Here is a 27,076-nt window from a genome sequence, read left to right as displayed (position 1 = left end):
CCAGAAAAATTTCCATTTCTAGGATTTCCTATCTGTGCATTTGTCCCTGTGAAAAAGAGTTTCCTCGACGCACAATGTTGTTGGTAAAAACATATTTTTACTTAAAAACAGTCGAGTCACTTGCACAACTCAAGCCGCCCTCCAGTCTAGAACTCTGGCCCTCTTAAGGAGCACCAGAAAGGGTGTAGCTCAATTAATCTATGAGCCACAGCTGCAGACTATTACAGGGCTAACAGCCAGACAGGAACACGTGAATCTTTTAAAACATGTTAACACAGTGAAGATGCCATTCACATCTTCACAGTCCCCCTCAGTGGCAGGTTTCTTTCTGCAAGGAAGTGTATGCAGTCGATCACTCCAGTCAACAGGCTCTCTGCAATTCGCTATCAATAGTTTTACCTAGGCATAAGCGGGGTGCCAATTCTTTCCACATCAGATAAGCATTTATGTGGTAACCACTTGTTTCATGGTGCTTCAGTATCTTTGAAAGACACTGCCAGTTATTATACCCCACCAGTTTCACCAAAAAGCTTACATGCAAAACAGTAGACTCTGTTAGAACTGTTGGAGTACAGTAACCAATAGGGGTGGGAAAAATAATCGATTCTTCGATGCATCGTAATACTGTGTAGAACGATTCAGTCTCGATTCAGATACGATAATAATCTTCTTTTCTTTTTTTTTGGATTATTAATTTATTAAATTTTGGATTATTAATTGAGTTATAAAGTATCAACTTTATAACTCCGTTTTTACTGGGTCTATTGACATAAAACAAAGACTTGCATAGAGATTGAAGTAAAACAAAATAACCACAAACAAGTTCCTTTATTTTTCTTTTTATGATCCGTTATATTGTAGGCTCCATTCTGATCAGTAACCTGTTGTTTTTTTCTCTTGATACACTGACATAAAAACGACCTTCCCAATCTTTCTTTTTCTATGTTGTGACCCCGAGGGCTTTCTTCTATGCCTCTCCATATTGAGGTACGTGTCATCAGATGACAATACGGTTCAAATGAAAACACTCCGGCGCTCACCTACAGGGCGTAGTCGAGGGGGCGGCCACTGGAGCGCCGTGGGGGGGGGGGGGGTGGAGGGAGGCGAAGGAGCGGGGGGGCGCCCCTATGCGCCGCATATAGTGCATACCCACTTTTTGCGCCACTGCTTTGTGACTATGGAAAACCGAACGGCCAATTTGCACAAATACTTGCCAAATTCCCATTTGATGACTCGGCCAAGTGGGCAGTATTCAACAGAATAAAAATATTTATAAGGTCAAACATCAAGAAGCTCTTCTGAGATATTTTAAACGGTACAAAATATTTGTTTCCAGGTAACCCGTTCTTACCAGTTATACTCGTGATTCATGGGTGGACACATCAGAACAGAACCCTTAGAAAAAAGATGTATCCTGGGGATTAGACATGGGATTAGATCAGTTATATTGGGGGGTAGTTTTGACCTTTGGGTCACTGGGAAGAGGGAAGGGCGTTAATTCAACATTAACATAACTCAAATGTCTTACGCCTATGAAGCACACCTTGTTTTCTTCAGATATACAGCATACAAGTTTATCAGGCGGACGTTAAACTTGGTGGGGGTCGTGGTTTGAAGCAATTGGCCTACAAGGTAAGGGAAAGCGGAAGTTTGCTTCCCACACCGTTTCATCGACCTTCTTTTAAAAGACGCCTCCGTTTAACCTGTGATTATACCATTAAGGGTGAATAATCGTTACTTATGATCGGTTCTGGTGGCTCGTTGAAGAAGTCCCTGGAAGCAGCCGTTTGAGGATGGGGGGCGGGCCACAGCGATGACAGTGATTTACTGGCGCAATCACCGGATAACTGCAAACTCCTGTGATTGGGGTGAGGAAACACTTCCACAAAGTACCTGAGTCATTACGGTTCTCATCATTGAATGCCCCTCATTTAGGCCAACTCAAGACCCCCCACCCAGGCGAATTGGCCTGGTTTAGTTTTTCGCTGATTAAGCGTTTCTATGACCACGGCCTAGCGTATAAGATACCTGTTGATATGACCTAGTGGAAATGATACAAAGAAAGCCAGGCCGCTGATCCATTTATTTATGCCACAGAACCAGGTTGAAATGACAGGAACATGGACAGACCGCTGATCCATTGATTAGGGTGAAACATGGCTAACATGGGTGAAACATGCAGTTAAGAGTGGGGAGGCAATGTTGGGTAAGGCATGTCTGGTAACTTATGGAGGGGGTAACGTAACACATGGCAGGGTAAAAATGTTGGGGAGGGTAAGGCATGTTGGGCAACACACGGGGGGGGGGGGGGGTTAGGCCTGTTGGGCAAAACATGTGGAGAAGGCATGTTGAATCCCACGTGGAGGGGAAATGCATGTTGTGGTAATGCATGGAGGGGTAATGCATGGGGGGGGCTAGGGCATGTTGGGTAAAACATGTTGGGTAATGCATGGCAATTCATGGTGGAAAACACAAAAAGGTAAAGCATGGTGGGGGTAATGCATGGGGTGGGCATGCATGGGGGGGATGGTTAAGGGGCCATTGGCTCTAGTGCAGGGGTTTGCCTCGTGCACACGATGTCAGCGCGTGTTTAATAGACATAAAACGTGATGTCATGCCTACAGCCATCAGAGTGATTTCACAAGTTCGGAGGAGAGGCAGCCGGCGAGTTAAAAAACACATAAACATGTCACACGCGCCAGCCCTCTGACAGCAGCATCGAACCGGGTTATTTACGAGACATCTCAGGAAATTGAAAATACCTTGGTTTCAGCCTTTCAGAACGATGGGGGTCACCCCGGTTTTAACGACTCCAGTCGACGAGGCATTTGTATGACAAAATGCAAATGACTTGCCATTATCCGGGAGCAGAACCGGCGGTGGCACGCGCCTGGTCTGCAGGTAATCATAGGAAGTCATCAAACCATTGAAAGAGGGAAGGGGGTCTCGGGAAGGATTTAGGATAATTGATCTTCAGCCCAGCAAACCCCAGGAGCATTACTCATGTTTTTACACATCGTCCCGGGAGATGAATTTGACAGATATGGCCAAAATCAATCCCCCGGCCCTTTCCATGCTGTGCGGAGTACGGCTTGTATATTTATTCTGTTGCAGATGCGGGTCAAGGGATGGCTGATCTCGCCTGGTTGCAAGAGGAGGGAGGAGGAGGAGGAGTGTGGAAATTGGCATCATCATACATAAGGTCCGTGGTCAAACAATGTTTGGGGCTTCTGGCTTTCTGACATTTGAAGAGTGACTTTCTGTTCTGGGTGTGTGAAATACAGCAAAGAAGGTATTACCCTGCAAAGTGAACAGATCACGATGATTTAAACCCCCCAATGATCCAAATTCAATGCGAAGAGGAGTGCAATGCTGTCAGGGAGTGTGGTTTCGGCACAACAGCAACGGCCAAGTAATGCGTCTTTCGTCACTTTTGTCTCAACGTTTGCCAACAAAACACTTAATCCGCTGTGAGCTGCCCGACTTCAGCGTTGGTCAGGGAAGTATGCAAGCCCAGTAGCCCACCACCTCCCTCACAGGGCAGCCACCGAAACATTCATAACAGCGTTCGCCTGGCGAAGAGCTCAGCAGGAGAAGACGAACCTCTGCAACACTACAGCATACCCACAATCCATCTCCCTGGCGCCGCAGACGACCTCTTTAAGGTACTCAGCTCCTATAGGAGAGGGAGCGGTGAGAGTATGGATCTCCAGACAGAGACTCGATTCTCCAGGGAATGAAGCGGTTTAGGGATGGAATAACAGCGCAGGGGGAAGGTACTACCAAGAATAACGAAACGAGATGGGGAACTTTAGCTTCGGTACAAATAGTCTAGGCCAGAATGTCGCCAAGCATTTATCACGACCACACAGTCTGCTTTTAATAGGCTTACACTGTGAGGAATTGTTTTAATGCTGAATTATAAACTCATAGTAAATAGTTGCAGCACTTGGTTTTGGTCCTCATTCCTATTCTTTGAGTTGCAGTGATACAATGGTGCAACAATGTTGAAGAGATTAAAATTTACTTGGAAGAGGAGACCTAATTTGCTAAAAAATATCAGTACTTTTTTTTCCTTGAAAAGCATCTCATTTTATGAAGTCAGGTTTCAGGTACAAAATGTCTCAGATTTTAGAAATTTAGAAATTTAACAATACATTCGCATTGCACACAAATAACATCAAGGACAGATTTAATCATGATGAATAACTAACAATAATAAAATGCCATATAACACTGATGCAAGTATTATAACACAAAAGACAAAAAACTTGAATGTGTTCCAGGCCATGGCCAGTTCAAGATCTGGGTGTTCCTTGAATGGAATTTATCATGGAATGTAGCAGTGGGTTAGCTTTGGTTCAACACTAATCATGCTTTGGTACAGTACAGAGAGTACAAATAAAATACAGGGCATTGAACTCCAACAAAGACGCGATATACAGGAGCTAACGCACATCAGATAAATATCTACAAACACCAACATCTCTTCAGCCCGCGATGGCCCATGGAACCATCTCAACTTGAATGAACGACAAAAGGTTTCACTCATCTTATCCAGTGTTAAGGCACATGTTGCTGTTGAGAAACTCAGTTTTATATATTTATGTGTAAATGGTTCTTTCTCCAACTCACAAATAAGGATGACACTTTCAAGGTGCAGATCTTTGGAAACAAACAGTCTTTAGCATACAGCTTGACCGGGTGTTTGTATAGATTTAAAATCATGTTGTGCTTTGGGAAAGTGCCAATAGGAACAGTATCCTGCATCTGAACACGCCGAAAGAACCAAAAAATACTCTGATCTGAAACAAATCTTTCATTTCACAAAACGCAGGCTACTTCTGAAATCCCCGTCTTCAATATTTGAAAAAAGCTTGTTATGTACTTGCAATTCATTTGAATAAAAGTACTTTGGAGCAGGCAGCAGCCTGAACAGATGGAATGTAAATGTGCACACACACACACACACACACAATATGATATTAATATGATGCTGTAATTGAATGGAGCAACTTTACTCAACATCCTGTAGCATTGGGAACCGATCCATCTTCCAGGCTTATTACATTTCCAACAAACCACATTTATCCTTATTGTTGTTTTACACCCACTGTGTGCTCCATCAATATTTCTTTGTGCTCTTAAGTCTTTACTTGTGGAAAAGAAAGAGCACGTTGGATGGAGAATATCTAAAATGGAGAATGTATTAAATGGATCTTGATGTGTGAAAAAACACGAAACAGCAATGAGACTAAAATGAGATCGATAGCAAAGAGAGTCCAACCCAATCCCAAACGTAATCTCTTCTCTCTGCTATCGGTTGTAAACCGGCGTTGAAAACCGGTGTTGAAAACCGGCGTTGAAAACCAGACAGAACCAAAAAACATAGAAATACGGCAAAAAGGAAAGGAAATTAAAAAACGCAGAACAAACTAAACATCCATAATCAGATCTAATGCCTCAGTATCGCTTGTATTTGGTTTTAATCCAGCGCTTAACTTCCAGAATGAATAGAACATCGTATCAGAGGGAGATGGTATGACTGTTCTTAAATAAAATGCCTGTTCACAAGTACTGAAATGCATAATTAGCTCAAAAATCCTCCAGAATTGAAATATATTGAAGATATTCCAGTTCCTTTTAATCTCAACCATGATCATCACGATTTCAAAATATAAAAGCAAGTAAGTACCTAATTTCGTCTTTATAAAAAAAATCCTCTTAAAAAATATAATATATATATCTATATATATCAACTTAAAAAAAAGCTATCGTGCAAAATGTTGAATAACATTAAATACATCCATCCTGGGCAGGGTTTTAAAGCCGGTCCTCTTCAGAATAGTCTGCAGCAATAGACTGCTTGGTCTGGGTCCTGGTCCGGGACTCTACTGGGGGGGTCTCCGGGTCCGACCCCTGGTTCTGCTCCCAGTTCCGGGTGTAGGCGACGCACCGCGACCGCCCACCAGGGGGCGCAGTGCCCAGCTCCACCGCCTCCTTCTGGAGGAGAGGAGGGGTGGAGGAGACCCAGCCGGACACGCCGATGTCCGACCGCTGGAGCGCCGACCGTTCCGGGGACTCGACGACCCGCGACCCCTCCGTGACCCCAGGAAGCTCTTTGGTGACCTCCAGGCAGGACTGCGTATCGTCCGTCGCTGTCGACTGATCGTGGTCCTCTGAAGTCCTCAGGGGGGGGTCCGACGGAGCCGAGACCGCCGCATCCTTTGGTATGGTTAGCGTGCTATGGGCGCTCTGTGGGTGGTCCTTGGGCGGGAAGTATCTGGGAAGGGGGTTGTTGAAGGAGGCGAAGGCCGTCTTAAGGCCCAGGGGGTCCGAGGTCGAGGCGAGATTTCCCAGGCTGAAGATGTTTCCACCGTGGGTCTGGCGCCAGCTTCGGTCCAGCTGTCTGCCCACTTTGGTGGGGCTGGGGAACAGGGAACCCTGGCAAGCCCGGTAGAAGTATCTGGAAGACGCAGAGAGAGAGAGGCAGAAGATCCTATACAGTTACTATTTAGTCAGCATTTAATCCAAAAGGTCTAGGTTATTAAGATACATTCTCATGAAGGGGACAGGTAGGGGTTAGGAAAATCTTCCTCAAGGATATATAGATGGTACCCAAAATGTATTTTGCACAGATTGAGTTTCCCCCTCAAAAAATTGAAATGCTGACAACTTCCGATATTATATTATTCTTATATGAATTAACATACCGTTTGTGCAGAATATGTTTGACTTTTAAGTTTTTTTTTTCTTGAACCAAGCAATTGTAGCCGCTACAATGTCCCCCCAAAGGATGCATTAAGTCCCTTGACCAAAGTGTGAATCCACTCCAGCCGTTAAGAGACCCCGACTGATTCCCTGCCTTGCCCGTGGGTACCTGGGAAGCAGTGCAGTGACGGGGGTGACGAGGCAGAGCAGGTAGAAGCGGGGTTCCAGCAGCAGCCTCTGGATGGTCCAGTAGGGGTTGGAGGGGGCGTAGCAGGTGGGACACGACGAGTTGTAGCTCAACGCCACGGCGAAGAACAGACATGCGCTGAACACGATGGAGGCCCAGTTCATCCACGTCTGGGAGGGGGATGGAGAGAGAGAGGTGAGAAGAGTGAGTGAGCAAGAGAGAGCGGGGGGGAGGAGAGAGAAGAGACATGGGATAAAGAGGGACATATTAAAGAGAGGGTAGATGGAGAGAGAGAGAATGTGGGAGTAAGAGCGACATATGAAAGATGAGAAAGGTAAACGGAGAGAAAGAATAAATGGACAAAAGAAAGAGGTCGGGCAGGCCGAGGGGATAGAGCGGGAGAAAGAGGGACACGAAAGAGAGGGAGGGGAGACAGAGGGAGAAAGAGAGAAGTCACCAAGACAGATTTGATTACAGATAAGTTTCCTTCCAGCCTAGTCAGCTCGGTCACACACAAACACTCGGGACAGCAGCGAGCAATCGGAATAAATAATACATTATACATGATTCAGTTACTCAGGAAATTCCACATCCCCCCCTCCCCCCCTCGATTCACCTCCTCAACCCTCCTCCTCCGCCTCAATGAGGGAGTACTTCTCCCAGGGCTCCATGCCAGGTTTTCCCGGTCGACCGGCGGAGGGTGCATCCGGTCTGACCGCTGGACTTCTCGGAGTTCTGCTGCCTCTAGCTACCGATTGGCCCTTGCAGCACTCCCGGGGGGGAAAGAGAGATTCTCCCGTACAGAGCGAGGACCTGCCAGCCGGGGGATTTACGGTTTCAGCTGCAGCGGTCGTACGACGGCAGGGGGGGGTCGTACGTTTAAAAACACGGCCAGCGCCAAGGACCGCCCCATAGAGCACTCTTTAGGATAAATAAACTAGGATTAAATAAATGGTCAGATTGGGACACACCACCACACAGAAGAGTACAGAATCTAAACACAAACAGGAACAGGACGCGTCATAAATATTTGGCCTTTAAACCCTTTGAGACTGTAATGGTGATTGAGGGCTATACAAAAAAAATGTAATTGAAAAGGTAATTCCCCGCCTTCTTGACAACCTCCACCTAGACGTCTCAATGTGTAGTGCCCTTGTGTAGCGGGGGTGGAGGCGTGATGGAGGAGGCGGTTTCTGGTTGGAAGGGAGGCTAGAGGGCTGGGTAGAGGGTGATGAGTTTGATGGAGGGGGTGGTAGAGGTTGATGAAGGGGGTGGTTGAGGTGGATGGAGGGGGTAGCTGTCTGGGGTGTTATATGGCATCGACAGCTGCGTCTCCATCTAATCAGCTGCAGATATTGTAGTGGGACCCATGCGACCAAGCGCCTGAACACGCCAACAAGTTTGCCCGCATTCATTTTCTGAGGGATGGGGGAGGGGGAGGAGGAGGAGGAGGGGGAAGTCACGTTTCTGTTGGGACCGTTTGCGGTCTTCAGCACACGGGTTGATGTGCTGAACTGCATGGAATACAGGCAGGATGGAAACATTGGTAGTTAGCTTGTTGAAGGTCAGAGGGGCTTGTTCCCGGTGTCTTACCCAGGTCTTGGTCTCGATGCCCAGGTGCAGCAGGATGGTGATGAGGGCCAGCGTGGTGATGGGGGTCCCCCACGTAAACAAATCCACGTCAGAGCCAGCATAGGCCTAGAGAGGGACAGACCGAGAGAGATCGAGACACGGAGACCAAGAGACGGAGAGAGAGAAAGAGAAAGAGAAAGAGAAAGAGAAAGAGAAGAGAGAGAGAGAGAGAGAGAGTTACAGAATTACACAGAGCGAGATGAATATTGAGTGTGTGAGACCGGCCAGGCAGCGGGGTACGGAGGAAGGTGTAGTGTTAGTACCCTGTGATAAATCATTTATATCTAATGTAGCTTTTTGCTGCATTGTGCACAAACTCTGAATGGCAGCTTTACAGGGTTTCTGCTTTGCTGTTCACCACCTGGACTCACACAGTCCCTGCACACTCACACCACTCGCCCTCCTTCAACACACACACACACACACACACACACACACACACACACACACACACTCTCTCTCTTTCAGACACACACACGCACACCTCTCATCAAATCATGTACGGTCTTCAGTCAGGTAGATCTTATTTGTATTTGTTCGCGTGCTCCGCAGCGCGGCACGGAGGGAACTCACGAAGTAGGGGATGAAGAAGCAGACCAGGCTCTGGTAGAAGGCATCCATCATGTTCATCCAGAACATGTATGGCTTGTACTCCTGCAGGACACACAGCTTAGTACACACAATGGCGATACACACACACTGTAGTCGCACACACTCACGCCCCTCGCTGGCTGTGGATTAATCTTGCGTAATGAATATATTACTCATACGGATGAATAAGATGCACTATTTACCAACTCGACTTACAGTGAATTAAGGACTTTAAGTAGCAGCTAGGGGCGTGGGCACACCTTGCTCAATGATGCCTACAGGTAGACTGCTAACATTGGGATTAAACACAGAACTTTTCGGCTGGGAGTCAAACACCCTAGAGACCACTAGACTATCCTGCCCCGTGCAATTGATCGGCCTGACATTGTGTCTTCAACAACGAGAACAACCAATTAAACTCTAAATGACGCCACAACCTCGGCGCGGCGAACCCAGACACGGCCCCCCCCCCCCGTACCTCCGAGTTCTGTCCGTTCATGTAGAGCTGAGGTAGGGCCTGCAGGGTGTGGGCGGACACGTCCTTGTCCAGGGTCCCGGTGACCAGCTGGGGGAAGGCGGAGAACATGAGGTTGAAGAACACCAGGTACCACTGGTCCACCATGGAGGAGCCAGAGAACCCGCAGTAGAACTGGAACCAGAAGATGAGCGCCACGAACATCTGGGGAGACGGCCACCGGGGAACGGAGGAATCAACCGGTTAATGGGGGAAATCTGTACTTTTGTGGTTAATAATGCATTCGTTATTTATGTAATCGATTCATTCATGAGTTCATTCATAGATGGATGACTATGATTGATGGATTAGATGGAGAACGAAATATTAAATTCATTGTTTAAATTAGATGGAATAAAGACATAATGGACGGATAGATGGACAAGTTAGGGAAGTAATGGATGGGGAAAATGAATGAATAGATGGATGAAATCATGGACGGATAGATAGCTGATTTACTGACTGAATGAATGAACAAATGGAGTGAGTCGATGTACAGTCAGTTGATGGATTTATGAACGATGAATTACTCATTGTGAAAAATGGGTGGACGGATGAATGCACAGTGTCTGTCTGTCTGTAATCGAGCCACTAAGTATCCCCAGGAAAGAACTCCTAGCGCTTCCTGATTATTTAGTTTTTCGGCTCCAAGTGTATTTGCTTTAACCAGATTACAGCTAGTCTGGCTTCCAGGGCGGGGGAGCAGGTGCCATTACACTCAGGTACACATCAGTACTACCATTACATCAATAGTACTACCCCGGGCTGGAGCTTCCACAAAGCAGGGTAATAGCTGTGATCTGTGTGCTGCTCACTGCAGTGTAAGTGGTCCCGGTTCCACGACGGCTTCATGCAGTCTGATTCTGCTCAGGACTCATGGTATAGAACAGAAAGAAACAGTTTGCTCGCTCCCCCCCAGCCCCCCCCCCCCAACAAAGAAACAACAGGGGGTCTTTTACAGAACAACCCAGAATGTTCCCCTGCTCTCTGTGAAACGGCCACGTTTCAAAAGAGAAAAGCCAACCGAAATGTATTTAAAGAATAATCCTCTTCACCATGTAATCGAATAGAACAGATCCGTAGCACTCACAAAGTTTGCCCACTGCTTTGAAATTTAAATGTTGAAACATGTCTTCAATAACGGGATTCCTGCCTCAGTAAAGCACCAAAGGGCATTCGAGTTTCAAGGGTGCTATTGGAATAAACTCGCCCAGGAAACACAAACCCTCTAACAAATCGTCCACTAGTGAGCGTGTACGAAGCAGGGTGGCTGGAGAGCCTGGCGGGGGAACGGTAGAAGGGTCACGGGGCCAGAGGAACTCACAGCGTTCTTGTAGAAGAAGTAGAGGATCATGTTGGCCAGTCTGGAGTAGCACCAGTGTCCATGAACCAGGAGCAGTTTCTGGAGGTACTGGAATCGCGGGAGGGCAAAGTCACTGGCCATGACCGCCTACACAGAACCAGGGAGAAACACGTTAGTTGGGTGCCAGTAGATGTGGGTGCTAGTAGATCTGGGTGTGGGTGCTAGTAGAAGTGTGTGGGGTGTGGGTGCTCGTAGATGCGAGTATGGTGTGGGTGCTCGAAGACGTGGGCGTTCAGGGTATGATGTGGGTGCTAGTTGATGCGAGTGTGGTGTGGGTGCCGGTGGATGTGGGTGTGAGGGTGACTGGCGGGTGAGGAGGCGGGGCCTGTGACGCCCGGAGAGACCCCGCGGCAGAGATAATGACAAAAACTATAAATAAAAACAAAGTTCACAAGAGCAGCACTTTTGAAGGGGCATTGTTCTGCTGTGGTCCCCAGAGAACCCGGCCCCAACCCTGGAGCCCGCAGGTCTGAACCGGCTGACTCTGGTCTTATCCGGTCGCCCCTGGTCACCTGGACAGAGCTGCTGATGAGGGGAACACACTGACGGGGGCTGCTTGTTTGGAATTAAAAATCCCATCTGCATCCTCGCGGTCGGAATATCGTTTTCATAACTCATTTATCAGGTTGATCTCAACTCACAAGCCCTCTTTCCTCACGCAATAACCTGGGCTTGTCGTAGCGATGAATTCCCCCCCATCCCCCCCCCCCCCCTTGCCAACCGCCGGGTTGGCAAGAGGGGGAGGGGGGGGGGGGGGGGATTCATTGCTACGACAACAGACGGATGTCAACCGCCTCCGTTAAGAGACCCGACGGCGTCGTTCGGCCGAGAAGCAGACTCACTTCATCACGCCGCCGTTTTTCCCCCGCCGGCCGGCGCCGTTTTACACGGGCGGCCGTCAGACCCAAAGTGTCAACAAGAAGAATACGTTCAACGCCGCGTCTTCGAGACGCTTTACCGTCTGCTGCGCCCCTAATGGACGCGTTTAAAAATAAATAAAAAAAAGGCGTGGGGCGCGGGAGAGAGAGAGACGGGCGTGTTAATCATACCGGGGCCCCGCCCCCCCGGCGTGCAGGAGGAGCGGCCGGCGGCTCGTTAAGACCGGCGGTTATTAACGATGACGGATGGCCCGCCGCTGCTCAGGGACAGGATGCGCCGTCTTTAAGCAGATGTGCACACAGCAGCGCCAGGCCGCCTCGGAGGGGAGGCTAATTGGACGGCTCCATCACCGCCAGGAGCGGGCGCCGTCCCGCTGAGCAGTGGGCGGAGCTAACCTGAGCCCTGGTGGGGGTGCGGAAAGGGGGGGGGGGGGGGGGGGGGGATGGGCATGGCAACCTCTGAAGAGAGTTGAGGGGAAGGGCAAGGGCTCTTGAGGCATTGTTGGGCGAGGCTTGAGACTAAGGTAGAGTTATGGTTGGTTCACGGAGACATCACGTCCTTGCGGACCCTCCTTGCGTCCGGCGCAAGGGCTTGACGTGCGCCTCCCAGGAGTAGTAACCTTGCGTCAAGGCGACGCAGCAGCCAGGATTGGTCCGCTCACTGAAACCCGACGCAGAACCAAAAACAGGTTCCCGACTCGAGTTGAAATGTCTGCGTGGTCATTGCGTTGCGTCGACATGGAACCATAACTAAGCCTTAAGGATTGACGTCAGCAGGGTCACTAGAGCGGTAGCCTGCCGCGTGCTGCAGACATTTAGTGTCTGATATTTCACAGTGGGGAGCGGGGATGTTTCCTAATTTATGTGCGGGGGGAATGACACTGTAGATCACATTGAGTGGCCTTAGTGCGCAGGAAAGCTCTATGTAAATGCAGTTCATTTATTTTCAGACTCTTTATCACCACAGGGTACACACAGACCGGACTAAACTCTACATAACCCACCAGACTCTTACCCCGCAGTCAATGTTTAAATCACCCTCTCACTCTCTCCCTCTCTCTCTCTCACCCCACCTGCATGCCCTCCTGCCCCGAGATGCCGACGCCCACATCCGCCACCTGGATCATGCTGACATCGTTAGCTCCATCACCTGATAGAGACAGACAGAAAGACAGACAATGCATTTTTTATTAAAAAATATAGTATAAAGATAATAATACAATTAATAAGCTAGCTAGCTTCAGATAGCCATCGTAGCCCTAGAAATGGGATAGCGTGGTGGCGGTTAAACGCTAAACAACTGTTTCCATTTACTGGTAGCTCTTAACCGCTAGTTGTTTGGTTAGCAAGACCGCTTGGAATCAGACGGACCACAGTGTCCCCAAACCCAGCGGAGCTGCAGCTGGGTAAGTGCCCTAGGCCTTAGCATTCTTTGATTTCATAGCATTTCAGGATTGCTGCTATTTATGGCATGTCAGCCAATAACCTTCGATCCCCAGAAAACCAAAAGCCATTAAACCATCAGGGGCATTTTGAGTGTCTGGCCAACATGCAAGGTTGTTTTGCTGTATAAACAAAGAAAATCCTGATACAAAACATAGCAGTAGCATATCGCCAGCCATCTTTGTTAGCCCTGCAACGCTAACATAGCAGTAGCATATCGCCACTCCAGCCATCTCTATTATCTCTACCACTAACATAGCAGTAGCATATCACCAGCCATCTTTTATATCTCTAACACTAACATAGCAGTAGCATATCACCAGCCATCTTTACTATCTCTAACACTAACATAGCAGTAGCATATCGCCAGCCATCTCTATTATCTCTAACACTAACATAGCAGTAGCATATCACCAGCCATCTTTACTATCTCTAACACCAACATAGCAGTAGCATATCACCAGCCATCTTTACCATCTCTAACACTAACATAGCAGTAGCATATCACCAGCCATCTTTACTATCTCTAACACTAACATAGCAGTAGCATATCGCCAGCCATCTTTGTTAGCCCTACCACACGGACATAGCCGAAGCATGTAGCATATCTGTGCAAACATCTCTATTCCCTCTCTTCTCTGCATTGCTAACACAGCAAGAAAAGGGGAAAAGCGCTGGGAAGGCAAGAACAAAAGCCCTACCTGACTGCAGGAGGACACTAATAAATCTCCCGGACTCAGAGCGTCATAAGTCACACCGCTCTCCTAGCACACACACCCCATACATTACACCACCGCATCATTAAGCCCCACAGCATCCAACTTTAAAACCCCTTTTAATTAAACACTCTGGTTAATACTTTATGTGCACTAATGTGTCGGCATTACAAGAGCACAACATTTATACTCAGCCACTGATCTACGGATATCGTGCTCTCGACAGACAACAGTTTATGACCATCTTCTCAGAGAAAAGCCAATTATACGCTCAAGAGCGACAGCAGCAGTCAGAACAGCAGGAAGCACACACCCTCGCTTGTGGTCGTCTTCGCTTTGCCAAACAACAAGTGGAGGAGATAATAAATATGCAGTTCAGAGAGAAACTCCCATTGTGGTTTTCTGAGCACCGTTTGCACCGTTTTAAGGTGACGGAAGTTACTCTACTGCAGGAGTCAAACCTGGCCCCACTTCAATCCATAACTAGACCCTAAGTACCAACTAAGTCAAACACCTATTCCACTATTTAGGACTTCAGCAGTTTTAACCAAAGCAACTCGCAGTGACATTAAGATACAGGTCATTAAGTAGCAGGTAGGGTTCAGAGGTCTTCTTGCTCAAGAAGTGTATTCCCAGTATACTATACTGGCCCGCCTCGACACGGTTCAAACTGCCATGGAAGCCTAGCGGCTGGGATTTGCATTCCCATGACAACTGGGCTACCCGCTTGACGGTGTGTGTTTAACTGATGACACGCTTTTATTAAGTCGATAACATAACAACACACACACTATTATTGCCTATTTAGTTTAATACTATAGGCAACCGTAGCATTGGATTGATTTCTTTAGGAGACATTTGATATATTTGTGTTGTTTCAGACATAAAAGATATCCACAGTGATGAATTCAGTTTGATGTTCAATACTCCCCCTTTTTTGCTTCCTAATCCCCATAACTCATTGAAAGCCAATTTATTTCAGATAAGTCTTGTTTACACATCGGACAATGTTTTACACAAATTCCCCCCAGTGCTACGCGATGTCCTTGACATTTATTAAAAAAAGTGTAGAATATCAACATCAGCCAGTCAAATATCAGCGTTATCATACCAGTGTTAAAGGGGACACATTATTCCACCAGGTGTGAGTGTGATAAGCCATTACAAGCCGCTTTGGAAATCGGCCTCTTGTGACATCACAAGTGGGCGTGTCCACCTAGATGTGTGCTGGATAGATCAGTCTACCAGCCTACCCAGTGGACTGTAGCAAACCTTGCTACTCTATCCGTCATGCATCTAGGCGGCCACGCCCACTTGTGATGTCAAAACGGCCTGTAACGTCTAATCACACTCACACCTGGTGGTATAATACGTCACCTTTAAACATCGTCTGCTGTCCAGTCTTTAGCCCAGGACTGATCAACAAAAAAAACGGTCCTATTTACTACAACAAGCCATTGTGTGTTTGGACGTACCTATGGCCAGGGTCATGACCTTGAGCTTGTTGCGGACCAGCTTCACCACGGTGCTCTTCTGCAGCGGCGTGGAGCGGCAGCACAGCACCGAGCGACAGCTGCGCGCCACCTCCAGGAACTTGTCCTCCAGGCTCTTGTCCAGGGCGTAGGCCAGGGTGCGGCCGTCGATCACCAGCCCCAGCCGGTGCACCAGGAAGGGGGTGGTGGCGCCGGCGGCGTGGGCGGAGCTGGAGGAGGAGGTGGTGGTGGTGGTGGTGGTGGTGGTGGTGGTGGTGGAGGAGGACGGAGGGTAGAGGGGGAAGGCCGCCGAGAGGTCGCCGTGGAAGGCGGGCTGCTTGGAGGGGTGGTCCGGGGAGGAGGAGGAGGAGGAGGAGGAGCAGAGGAACTTGGCCTGGATGTAGAGGAGACTCTCCTCCAGGAGCGCGGCGCACGCCTCCTGGTGGGGGGGGGGGCGGGCGACGGGTACAGGGTCAGGGGTCATCGGGATGAGCAGCGAAATGGTGAATTTAAACAAATAGTGAGTCTTTGAGTTTGGCCTAAATTTAAAGGCTGGTGTTTGGAGGAGACTAAGCCTAAACCTAAAGACTAGTGTTTAGATTAGACTAAGTAAGACCAAGCCTCAACCTCAATTTAAAGACTGGTTAAACCCTCAAACTCTAAACTTCTAGTTGTCAAGGGATACTTCCACAGTATTCAAGGAAAAGACTATGAACTGATGATAAACACCCCGACACCGCCCCCCCTGGCCAGAGGTTGGCCACCACGCAATGCTGAAAAAATAAAAATAAAGAATCCTCAACGCTTTAAGCACCAATATCAAGTGCTTTAGGCACTTGATATTGGTGCTTTAGGCACTGTTAAGTCCTTCAAACGGTCAAACTTCTTTCTGATTCGCTGGAGGGCAAGGGGGTCTGGAGTTCAGGATCGTACCTGGACCCTACCTACACTGCACCAGGACCATACCTGGACCCTACCAGCACCGTACCAGGAATGTATCCGGACCCTATCGGGGCCGTTGAAGCCCCGTACCAGGACTGTACCTGGGAGTCTGCGTTGAGGGTGAGGATCTCCTCCTCGGGGTCGAGCAGCTTGCAGGCGTAGGCGATGTTGACGGCCGTCTCCTGTTTGTCCCCCGTCAGCACCCATATCTGGAGCCCCGCCTTCCTCAGCGAGGCGATGGTCTCCGGGACGCCGTCCTGCAGCCGGTCCTCGATGCCTGTAGCCCCTGCACAACAACACAAACACAACAACTCGGACATAAACAACTAAATAACAAACACAACAACGCCCCGACAATAAATAAACACAACAGACAACAATAAACAACTAAATAAACACAACACACAACAACAAACAACACACTGACAATAAACAACTAACATAACTACACATACAATAAATAAGTAAACAACAAGGACACCTACACAGCAACGATAAACAACTAATCAATAGTAAAATCAAACAAATAACCAAAACACCTACAACAAACATATTACAATAACAAACACACTCAAACATTACCCACATTATAAAATATTTCCTTTATTTAAAAAAAACGCCAAAATAGAATAAACAAAATACGTCCACTTAATAAAACTACAACCGTTCGTATCTGAACTCGTGATCATTTGTAAAGAGTTCCCACTGGTGATTCATTCTGTAGTGAGTTCTTAGTCAAACCACGTAGCGTAATGCTCCGCTACTAGTAGTGTAGTGTGGCAGAGAGCTGTGACTGCAGGCCCGGGACAGCTACCAGGGAGCTGCAGTCTGCAGCCACTGGGCAGCTCCACTGTAATGAGGCAGACCATCACACCAGCCTGGCCACTGGTCCTGCCTCTGTGGCAGAATGAGGGCAGCGCAGTGAGTGAGGGCCCAGTAGGGTTACCTAGGAGATGGAGGTCCGTCTCCAGCCGCAGGGCCGACTGGAAGAGCCGCTCCTCGCGGCCGTGGATGGCCGTCTCAGCCTCCAGGTGCCCCTGCAGCCAGCAGGCGTACTCCTCCTTACTCAGAGTCTACACACACACACAGAGACACAGGGAGACACACACACACACACACACAGAGACACACAGGGAGACAAACACACACATACAGACACACAGGGAGACACACACACACACATACAGACACACAGGGACACACACACACACACACACACACAGAGGGACACACACACACACACATACAGACACACAGGGAGACACACACACACACAGGGAGAAAAACACACACACACACACACACACAGGGAGAAAAACACACACACACACACACACACACACACAGGGAGAAAAACACACACACAAACACACACACACACACACACACACAGGAAGGCAAACACACACGAAGAAAACAAAAACACACAAACAAGAAAAAACACCACAAGACGACATACACACACACACACACACAAACGAAGACACACAGACAGACAAAGACAAACACACACACAAAGACACAAACAAACACACACGAAGAAGACAAACACACACAAAAAGAAGACAAACACACACAAGAAGAAGACAAACACAACCACACACACAGACAAAACACAAACAAAGACAAAACAAACACACAAACACACAAAGACAAACAGAGGAAGAAAAAAAACACACAAAAGACAACACACACACACACACACACACACACACACACACAAAATAAGAGGGCACAGAGTACAAATCAGTGCCGTCAGAGTGCAGATGTTTCTTCTTTTTTTTTCTTCCTACGATTCAACAGAATCGATACATGCTGAGTATATGAGAGCCTTCAAATTGTGTTTTATCACTTTCACATGTTGATGCACTCTTAACAAGGGAGAAAGAGACAAGAGGAGGAAGAAGAGATGGCAAGAAGCAAGAGGGGGATGAAAAGAAGAGAATAAAGACAGGAAGAGAAGGGAAGCAAAGCGAAGGAGAGGGATGGAGAGATGACAGAGAGAGAGAGAGAGAGAGGGAGAGAGAGGGATTGCTAAAAGACGAGCGAGGGACGAGAATGAACAGAGGCGGCCCAAACGTGACAGAGGAGAGATGGAAGAGAGTGAGAGAGAAGAAGGAAGACAGTGAGTGAGTGAGTGAGTGAGTGAGTGAGTGAGTGAGTGAGTGAGTGAGTGAGTGAGTGAGTGAGTGAGTGAGTGAGTGAGTGAGTGAGTGAGTGAGTGAGTGAGTGAGTGAGTGAGTGAGTGAGTGAGTGAGTGAGTGAGTGAGTGAGTGAGTGAGTGAGTGAGTGAGTGAGTGAGAGAGAGAGAGAGAGGGGGAAGAGGAGGGACATAATGAGACCAGCCTGTGAGAGTATAAATTAGGAGGCTGTGAAAGCCGGCAGATTGTAGCTGAGTCACTGAGATGGAGGCCGGGGAAGGACCATGTGGGCACCATAAAGACCCCGTTCCCCCCTGCTGGGCGGCCGTCCTCCTCCACAACAGCCCACGTTCAGCACGGAGGACCGCGTCCAGGGCTGTGTTCGGGGCTGGGCATTGCTTTATTGGGCCTCAGGTTGCACTCCAATTCTAATAAATGTCAATATCGCGATTTAAAAAGGTCGGCAAATCTACTGTACATCTCCAAGGCAGTTTTACATTTTAAACTGCAGAAGTCACAGTGTGCGAACAGGAGAGGAGAGGGCAGCAATATAATAACTACAGTCCGCCTGACTGGATAAACACATCTTTATGCACGTCGTCCATCATAGGTTGTATTGAGGTTTTAAGCCAGAATGATATGGAGTGATTAGCCGCGCAAGACTATCATGATATGCAGAGTGTGCGTTTGCTAATAAATATCAGCCTGGCCCTGGCTGGGCAGAAATTGATTTCCACATATGGGTGCGGCCTTACTCAGATAAAATATATCCAGCCTATCACATTTAATCATTAATCTTAATCTATTTTCTTTTGCTGAATCCGGTTGAAAGTAAAGATTGTCTCCTTTGAGAAAAGCCTTTCTCCCAATTTCTGCTCTTCATCTTTTAACACCACTTTTGTCTCATATAAGTTTCAAATGCTCCGTCTTCTGCTACGCTCTCCAAGGGCACTACCATTGTCGGGTGAAACTCTGAAACGCTGTATATCATACGACACTGAAACTCCCCCCCCCCCCCCCCCCCCCCCGCCGAGTGCTAATAGGGCCCCATCATAAGACAAGTACTGGGAGAGGCTTTCAGCGGGCGCGGAGCCAGACTGATCTGCAGAGAGAAACAGAATGTGAACTCAGCTCCTGACTCATAACTCCCGTCTGGATGTGGCCCGGGATCGACCCACAGTGCATTTCTGGCCCGGCCTCCCCTACCTTCTTGGCGATGCACAGGGTCCGAAGGCCGTCGGCCGCGTACAGGTTCAGGTAGCTCTGAGTCTTGCACAGAATCTTCCTTTGGCGTTTTCCTTTGGAATTATCTACCGCAGAAAACAAAGAGTCAGCCCACGTTTTCAATGGAAGGGGTCAGAAAGGAATGAGAAGATTTATGCAGAGAGTGGGAGATGGAAGGCGAGGCGAGATGGAGGAGACAGGAGGATAAAGAGAAGAGGGGATGAGCGTAACAGCAGGAGGAGGAGGAGGAGGAGGAGAAGGAGAGGAGAGATGGTGGAGAAAGATAATTCAGGGGTTAGGAATGCATTGGCAGATTTCTGCAGAACATCAGAGTTCTTCCAAGAAGAACGTGGAGGCCATCTGCTCTTCACGCTTCAACCGATCGCCAAGCTGGCTAGTCGCGCTCAGACGGGCTCCTCCGAGGCAAACTCTCTCCATATCATCTGAACTCGCCTGGCACGTTGGCTGTGGACAGATTACTTACTAACCAGCCCTTCTACACCAGCACATGGACTGGGCTGGACGGCATGAACAACATCATATACTAATGGCAATTAAAGTATTTAAGGTGGATAGTCTAGTGGTAAGGGGGACTGGTTGTGGGTTTGAACCCCAATGTCCACAATCTTACTGGATCCCAGAGCAAGAACCTTTTCCCCTACCTACAATCACATTTTAATTGTATGTCTATTCTGCAGCCATGGTTGGATTTCGAACTCAATACGGTTATGCTATTTGGGAATAACTTTCATTGGCTTTGTTTTGTGCTACCATTGTATGTGCAATTCTCCTTCCAACCATCTCTGGAAGAAGGGATCCCTCTTTTGGGCTCAATTTCAAGGTTTCTACCCGCTAGGTTTGGATGGTTTTTCTCTTGTCCTTCAGAGGTCCTTCATAATACGGGCCCATGAAGCCCTTTGAGACTGCAACTTTGATTCAGGGATGTACAAATATAATTGACAGGACTATTGACACATCTACATGCCTTTATGCTTCTCTTGATTCACACTGACCTTGGACAACTAGATCAACAGAATCGGCAAACAAAGCGTCTAGGAAGCAGTGCAAGCACAATGTGTGGTGGAGTTCTGCAGCGTTTCAGTGTGCATCTGCTCCAACACGAGGCCATATCCACCCATTGTTCCCTGCTTCAATAGGAAGTGGCCCGGGCTAAAAGTGCATGCTGGCTGAAAACATGTAAATGTATTCGGCTGTAAGGGAGATAAACATCTTTAATATGTCTCCAAGAATGTTTGTCGTTCGTCTTCTTTTGTTTGCTTTAGAGAGACATTTCCCCGCCCGTAATTTCCCTATGATCATATATGAGGGTGAGGGTTAGTTCAATATGAAGTGTGCAAGCACGCTACTGTGTGTGCTCGTGCGCGCGCGTGCGTGCGTGCTTGCGTGTGTGTACTGTTCAGTCAATATCCAGTGTGTCTGTTTGACTGTCTAGAAGGGAGGTGGAGGAGAAGAAAAGAGAAAAGAAGCCCAGAGAGGAGGAGGAGGGGTAAGGAGGAGACGAGGCCAGAGAGGAGGAGGAGGAGAAGGAGTAGACTAGCGAGGTCAAGGAGGAGGAGGAAACTAGCGATGACTGGGAGGAGGATAAGACTAGCCAGGACAAGGAGGAGGAGAAAGACACAAAGATAATACCTTCTATGCAAGCCAACATGGCTTGCCCCAGGTCCATATTATCACTGTCAGTACCAGGTGCATATTATCACTGTCAGTACCAGGTCCATATTATCACTGGCAGTACCAGGTACATATTGGGACTATCAGTACCAGGTACATATTGGGACAATCAGTACCAGGCACATATTGGGACTATCAGTACCAGGTACATATTATCACTGTAAGTACCAGGTCCATATTATCACCATCAGTACCCGGTCCATATTGGAATGGGTTAACCTAGAAATTGTAAGTGCTTGGCCCTTGTTCTTGATGAACATCTTTACTGTACCGACAGAGATACATTGTCTTTTTTAAGTTGCTTTTTTTAGATAAAAGCGTCGGCTAAATGCCCTAAATGTAAACGTAACATCTGTACCAGGTACATACTGTTACTATTAGAACATCAGCTACGGTATTTTTACTAAATGGAACAAAAAAACGTCTAAAATAAATTGCTAGAAAAAAACACCACTCAGTGATACGATGACATTACATTAATATCCTAAATATTATCTGTGTTGCGGTTATTTTTTGCGAGCAATTTTTGCACACGTGCGTCATTCTTTGGCTGATGAACTACACACCAGCTGACCTATTTTTCGGGACATTGTAAAAAAAATAGTGAGCACAGAGAAAGCATGGCAGCTTTTAACAGAGGTCTGCGAGGCGCGGTCTGTCTGACAGATACAGGTGGAGCCCAGTCCGCTGTTTGTTTTACCCTTCCTGTTAAAAAGAGGAAAGAAAGAAAAAAAGGATCCGACCCAGAAGAGCATTCCTGCACCATGTGTTCCTCAGCTCCGGAGCGTTTCTCAAAACACACAATCGAGCCCCAGCCGACGGTTCGGTTAAACAGTTAAACCTCCTCACGAGTTACATTTTGTTTTGAGTTTCTATTGGCTTTCTGCCTTTTGTGTGTATAAGGTATTAAATAACACACTCAGTTCTCAGGCTCTTAATTTGTATTCTTTCAAATGTTTGAATTTTGCTTTTAATCTAAATATTTATCTTTGATGATTTAGGAAAGTGAAAATGTATTCTCATTTATTATCATCGGAAACTATTCCTAGCAGTTTCTGATCCTCTGATGGCATTCTTGGCAGCCCTTCGATAACAGGGGGGGGGGGGGGGGGGGGTTCTTACCACAACCGAGCCACACGAGAATAAACATATAAACATATTAAAGCTTTCTTTGACCTTTGGTATCTGCTTTACGATGATTAAAGTCACACCACAACAACCCTGCTTTGAACACCGGAGACACACTTCAAACAAAGAGACCTAAAACCCTGCTGTTTACCTTCCCCTTGCACCGTGTTATTAAAGTCACACAGGCGGACGTTTCTGGCTGAATGGAGCCATTGTGGGGGTCCATGTTCCCGGCAAAGGCTCTGCTCATTCTTCGCTCTAATTGGCCGTTTTAAAACACCAATGGCAGAGCAAAGTACTGAGTAGGCTGTGCGGAGGAGGACACGCCCAGTCTACCATTATAGTGAATATCTTAAAACAGCTGAGACGCACAGTGTGTGTCGGGGGGGGGGGGGCCTAGCTAGGACTCTGGGGGGCTACGGGGTGCTGGGATGATGATGTGAGAAGTGTATTATTTTAAACCCCCCACCTCTGTAATGATCCAGGGAGCCGAATAGTGTGAATATTTTAACAAGGCGGCAACTTCCGACTGGAGAATGTCCTGGTTTGCCCCGGGCCACTAAAATGTTCCGTAAAAAGAAACTTTTAAAAAACGATGAAGCGACAGTGTCCGACACGCCGAAGCACCAGCCAGATTTCATCTCATTGATGGACGAAAGAAAAAAAACATGAAGCACGTTAAACCGTTTCTTTCTCCCCCTGCGTCAAGGAATAAGAGAGAGGGACAGAATAAATATCACAAAGTGAGACAGGAGGACGTTTCCGTAGCGATGGTTGGCAGCTAGAGAAAAATCCTCCCAATTCAGTTTACAATATTTATCCAGTATTTGCACCTATAATTCAGATGGGCTTCGGCCACTCCTGGTTGCAATTCCCCCCCAACCAGGCGAACAGAATGCGTCTAGAGAGGCCAAGATGTCTTGTAATCACGTGTGAAAAAGGAGCATAAAGTCCTCGCTCCCCTCAACCAACAAGAACCAGACCACTGAGACAACAGCAGACCAACAGTAGGATTACGCACCATCGTGCAAAAACAAGAACTTGCATAAAATGTATAATAATAAAACCGTTTCATCATTTAGCCGAAGCTTTAATGCAAAGCAATTTCCTGCGATGTTAGGTACAGGCCATTATGGATCAGGTACTCGTATTCTTTTCTCAAGGAACCCTACAATGCAAGTATAATGTACATTGGAGATCAAGCCCTGTTCTTCTCTATCTCCGCACTACACCCCACTGTATAACCTGACCCATATTGAGTGTAAAGTAGAAGCCAACAGACCGGAAAATCATGTTGACGTTCGTTCAAGAGGTAAATGAAAAGCACAACCTCTGAGGTCTTGTGTTACCAACCCAGGAGCTGGGCGCTGTGGGACAAAGCGGCCAAAACAGTCGCCCCCTTGTAGGGGGCTCTCTTGTTGTTCTGGTGCCGCCACAATCTGTGTTCCCTGGCCTCTGATTCCCAGGCAAGACATCTGGTCCGTGTGTACACAGTAGGGGAGGTAAAGAGCCTCCTCAGCGGCTTTGGTCATTGTGCGCGTGCATAGTGTGTGTGTTCGTGCATGCTTGTGTCCACCGATGGCAGGATGTTTAAGAGGAGGAGCACAACAGAGACCAGAGCGTGTGGAGGAAGTCAGGACTCTTTTCAAGGGGTACCAATTACAAGCCGGGTGCTGGAAGGTGGACCTCGGCATAAAACACAAGATCTTACATAACGACGCGTGGATGTGTGTTTCTGTGTTGAAGTTGTGCTCTCTCCATGGAGGCACTGGCTGGCCGGTAGCAGAGCTCACACACCCTTCCTGCAACATGAAAAGCTACGCTAAGCCACGCTGCAAGCCGAAAACTAGGCTACCACAACAAAGGGTCAAAATTCGGTCCTGTCAAATTTGACAGCCTTTTCATCATTTGCCGTCATTCATGTCTCATTGTTCCGCTCTTCTCCTTGCCCGATGGGGGTTATAGTAAGGATTCGGTTGAGGTTCAGGGAGAGAGAGAGGGGGGTTAGGAGGTGTGAGAGAGGGGAATAGAGGTGGGAGAGAAGGACGGGGAGACCGATGTGGGGGAGACTTCTCCAGGGTAAGGGTTGGGAAGTGAGAGGGGTGTAGATAAGGGAGCGATGCTGTGTGGGAGAACAGGAGCAGATAGGGTGAGGGTGTGAGAGAGCATTGCAGAGAAGGGAGTTGGTGTTAGGGTGAGAGAGAGAGAACCGGTGCAGAGAAGGGAGTCGGGGTGGGTATGTGAGACGGAGACGGTGCAGAGCAGGTTCCTACCGGTGAGCGGGGGCTTGATGAGCTCCATGATGGCCGAGTCGGCCCCCTTGGTGTAGACGGTGATCTGGTCGGTGAGCGGGTGCCTCACCACCACAGACATCCTCTTGCGCGTGGAGTCGAACCCCAGCGTGTGCAGCAGCTCGAAGCCCAGCTTGCCCAGGTGGGGCAGCTCCACCGTCACCTGGTCCGGCAGCCGGCCCACCAGGGAGCACTTGTAGGCCCTGGCGGCGTACACCAGCGCCGCCTCGTCGGGGGACTCCGCCTCGTAGCGCAGCTCGGCGCCGCCGCTGACGCCGACGCCGCCGGCGCCCCCCTTGGCCGTCGGGCCCTCGTAGCCGGGCGGGACGGGGCTGAAGTCGGCCAGGAGCCCCGCGCCCCCCAGCCGGGACCCCTCCTCGTCCAGCTTGGTGAGGGTGCTCTCGGCGGAGGGCGAGGACAGGGCGCTGGAGCAGCCGCGCGTGGACGAGCGGTTGGTGACCAGGCTGGAGGTGGAGCTGCTGTTGGAGCCCGAGGTGAGGCGGCTGGGGGTGAAGCGCTTGATGAAGTCCTCGATGGTCTTCACGGGGGACTTGAGCTCGAACCTCATCCGCACCTGGAGGAACCCAGAGGAACCAGGAAGGAACTTGGTTAATATTTAACTGTTGAGTAAGTGACAGTTACAGTGAATGTGTTAAGACAAGTCAGGAACAGGAACGGGTTAGGGCAATTAGCTCCACAATGCATACATGTTAGGCTCTGTACTTGGCTGGGAGTCAAGCTATACTAGGTACAATATAAGCTACTGTACTATCCTTCATTTATCTTTTTCTCTTTTATGTGGTTTATTGGCAAACAGATGTGTAAAAGGCAACAAGTATAGCCTGATTGATAGTTCCCAGGATTTAGCAAATGTATGGGTCAACTCAAAATATTGTACAATTGGGTGGTGTATTTGACAGAAAATAAAAGATGACGTAACTTGCATTTCAATGAGAAGCTTGGGGAAGAGCCAAGAGATCCCAGTTATAACAAGTCATTGTATACTTTTGCCCTATAGCTTTGCCTGTACGTCCATGGGAATTGTCACGCAGGTTCAAAGATAGTGCTTCTACAGTGAAATCCTGCAAGGGAGAGGGGTGTATTGGAGTGGTTAGGGTGTTTGACTCCCAACCCTGTCTGCAGTCTACCTGTAGGCATTCTAGAGTAAAAAGCCTCATTACACCTACCTGCGCCTTAATGACATGTATCTGAATTCACTTTCTAGTCACAATAGATTCAAGAGTAAACGGTTAGTAAATGGCAACAAATTAAACAGTAACTAAAAGAACAAATTAATTATATGAGTGAATAATAAATCGTTGTATTGGCTATATTTTCCTCCAGGTTACCCCATGGTGTAACCACCGCTTGGGAGAGGGCGGCATGGTTCTCATTTATAAATCATCCACACACCGGCACCCAGGGGCGTCATACCACCAGCTACACCTCTGCTCAGAGGCCCTGGCTCCCAGGGGCGTCGTACCACCAGCCCTACCTCAAGGTTATAGTACCATCGGCCCTACCACTGCTCAGAGGCCCTGGCTCCCAGGGGCGTCGTACCACCAGCCCTACCTCAAGGTTATAGTACCATCGGCCCAACCACTGCTCAGAGGCCCTGGCTCCCAGGGGCGTCGTACCACCAGCCCTACCTCTGCTCAGAGAATGAGGACCTCAAGGGCATGGTGCCACCAGCCCTACCTCTGCTCAGAGGCCCACAGCACAACAAGGAGAAGAGACAAACAGGAGAACCGCCAACGGAACCATTGATCAAAAGATAGCAGGTGTAAACTTGACAGGTTTTAGCTTCTTCTGCCTGCACCCGCTAGCCGATAACCTCTAAAAATGTAAACATAGAAGGGATATATAATCTGTCACATTATGAATAATATTATTTAATGTTCAGGGCCTCTGGGGCGGCAGGCCAGGGAATTGAGAGAGGGAGCGACACACACACACACACACACACACACACACACACACACACACACACACACACACACACACACACACACACACACACACACACACACACACACACACACACACACACACACACACACACACACACGATAAACAACGCTTAGACCCACGTGGTTAATTATAAGCACAGAGGGCCATTCAGTTCAGCGTTGTTGTGGTGTATAGTTAGGG

At 48.2% G+C, this 27,076-nt stretch overlaps 1 protein-coding gene across 1 annotated transcript in view; it reads right to left on the bottom strand.

Annotated features, from left to right (window-relative positions):
- Positions 1-4,175: 4,175 nt before the first annotated feature.
- The window catches only part of atp10a (ATPase phospholipid transporting 10A), a 38,261-nt gene continuing 15,360 nt past the window's right edge, over positions 4,176-27,076 (bottom strand). Inside the window, exons 10-21 of the mRNA XM_030372031.1 lie at positions 24,908-25,499; positions 19,797-19,900; positions 17,396-17,522; positions 16,551-16,735; positions 15,511-15,946; positions 12,950-13,026; positions 10,960-11,085; positions 9,600-9,800; positions 9,104-9,184; positions 8,492-8,596; positions 6,881-7,068; positions 4,176-6,466 (exon numbers count right to left, since the gene is read on the bottom strand). Of these exons, the coding sequence (XP_030227891.1) occupies positions 5,824-6,466; positions 6,881-7,068; positions 8,492-8,596; positions 9,104-9,184; positions 9,600-9,800; positions 10,960-11,085; positions 12,950-13,026; positions 15,511-15,946; positions 16,551-16,735; positions 17,396-17,522; positions 19,797-19,900; positions 24,908-25,499 (2,865 nt within the window). The 3' untranslated portion in view covers positions 4,176-5,823. The remainder of the gene's footprint in view (positions 6,467-6,880; positions 7,069-8,491; positions 8,597-9,103; positions 9,185-9,599; positions 9,801-10,959; positions 11,086-12,949; positions 13,027-15,510; positions 15,947-16,550; positions 16,736-17,395; positions 17,523-19,796; positions 19,901-24,907; positions 25,500-27,076) is intronic.

Source organism: Gadus morhua, chromosome 12 (genome assembly GCF_902167405.1).
Source record: "Gadus morhua chromosome 12, gadMor3.0, whole genome shotgun sequence".
In the NCBI taxonomy this organism is placed as follows: domain Eukaryota; kingdom Metazoa; phylum Chordata; class Actinopteri; order Gadiformes; family Gadidae; genus Gadus; species Gadus morhua.
The sequence above is the reverse complement of the archived record's forward strand: the minus strand, read 5'-3'. Positions and strand labels throughout refer to the sequence as shown.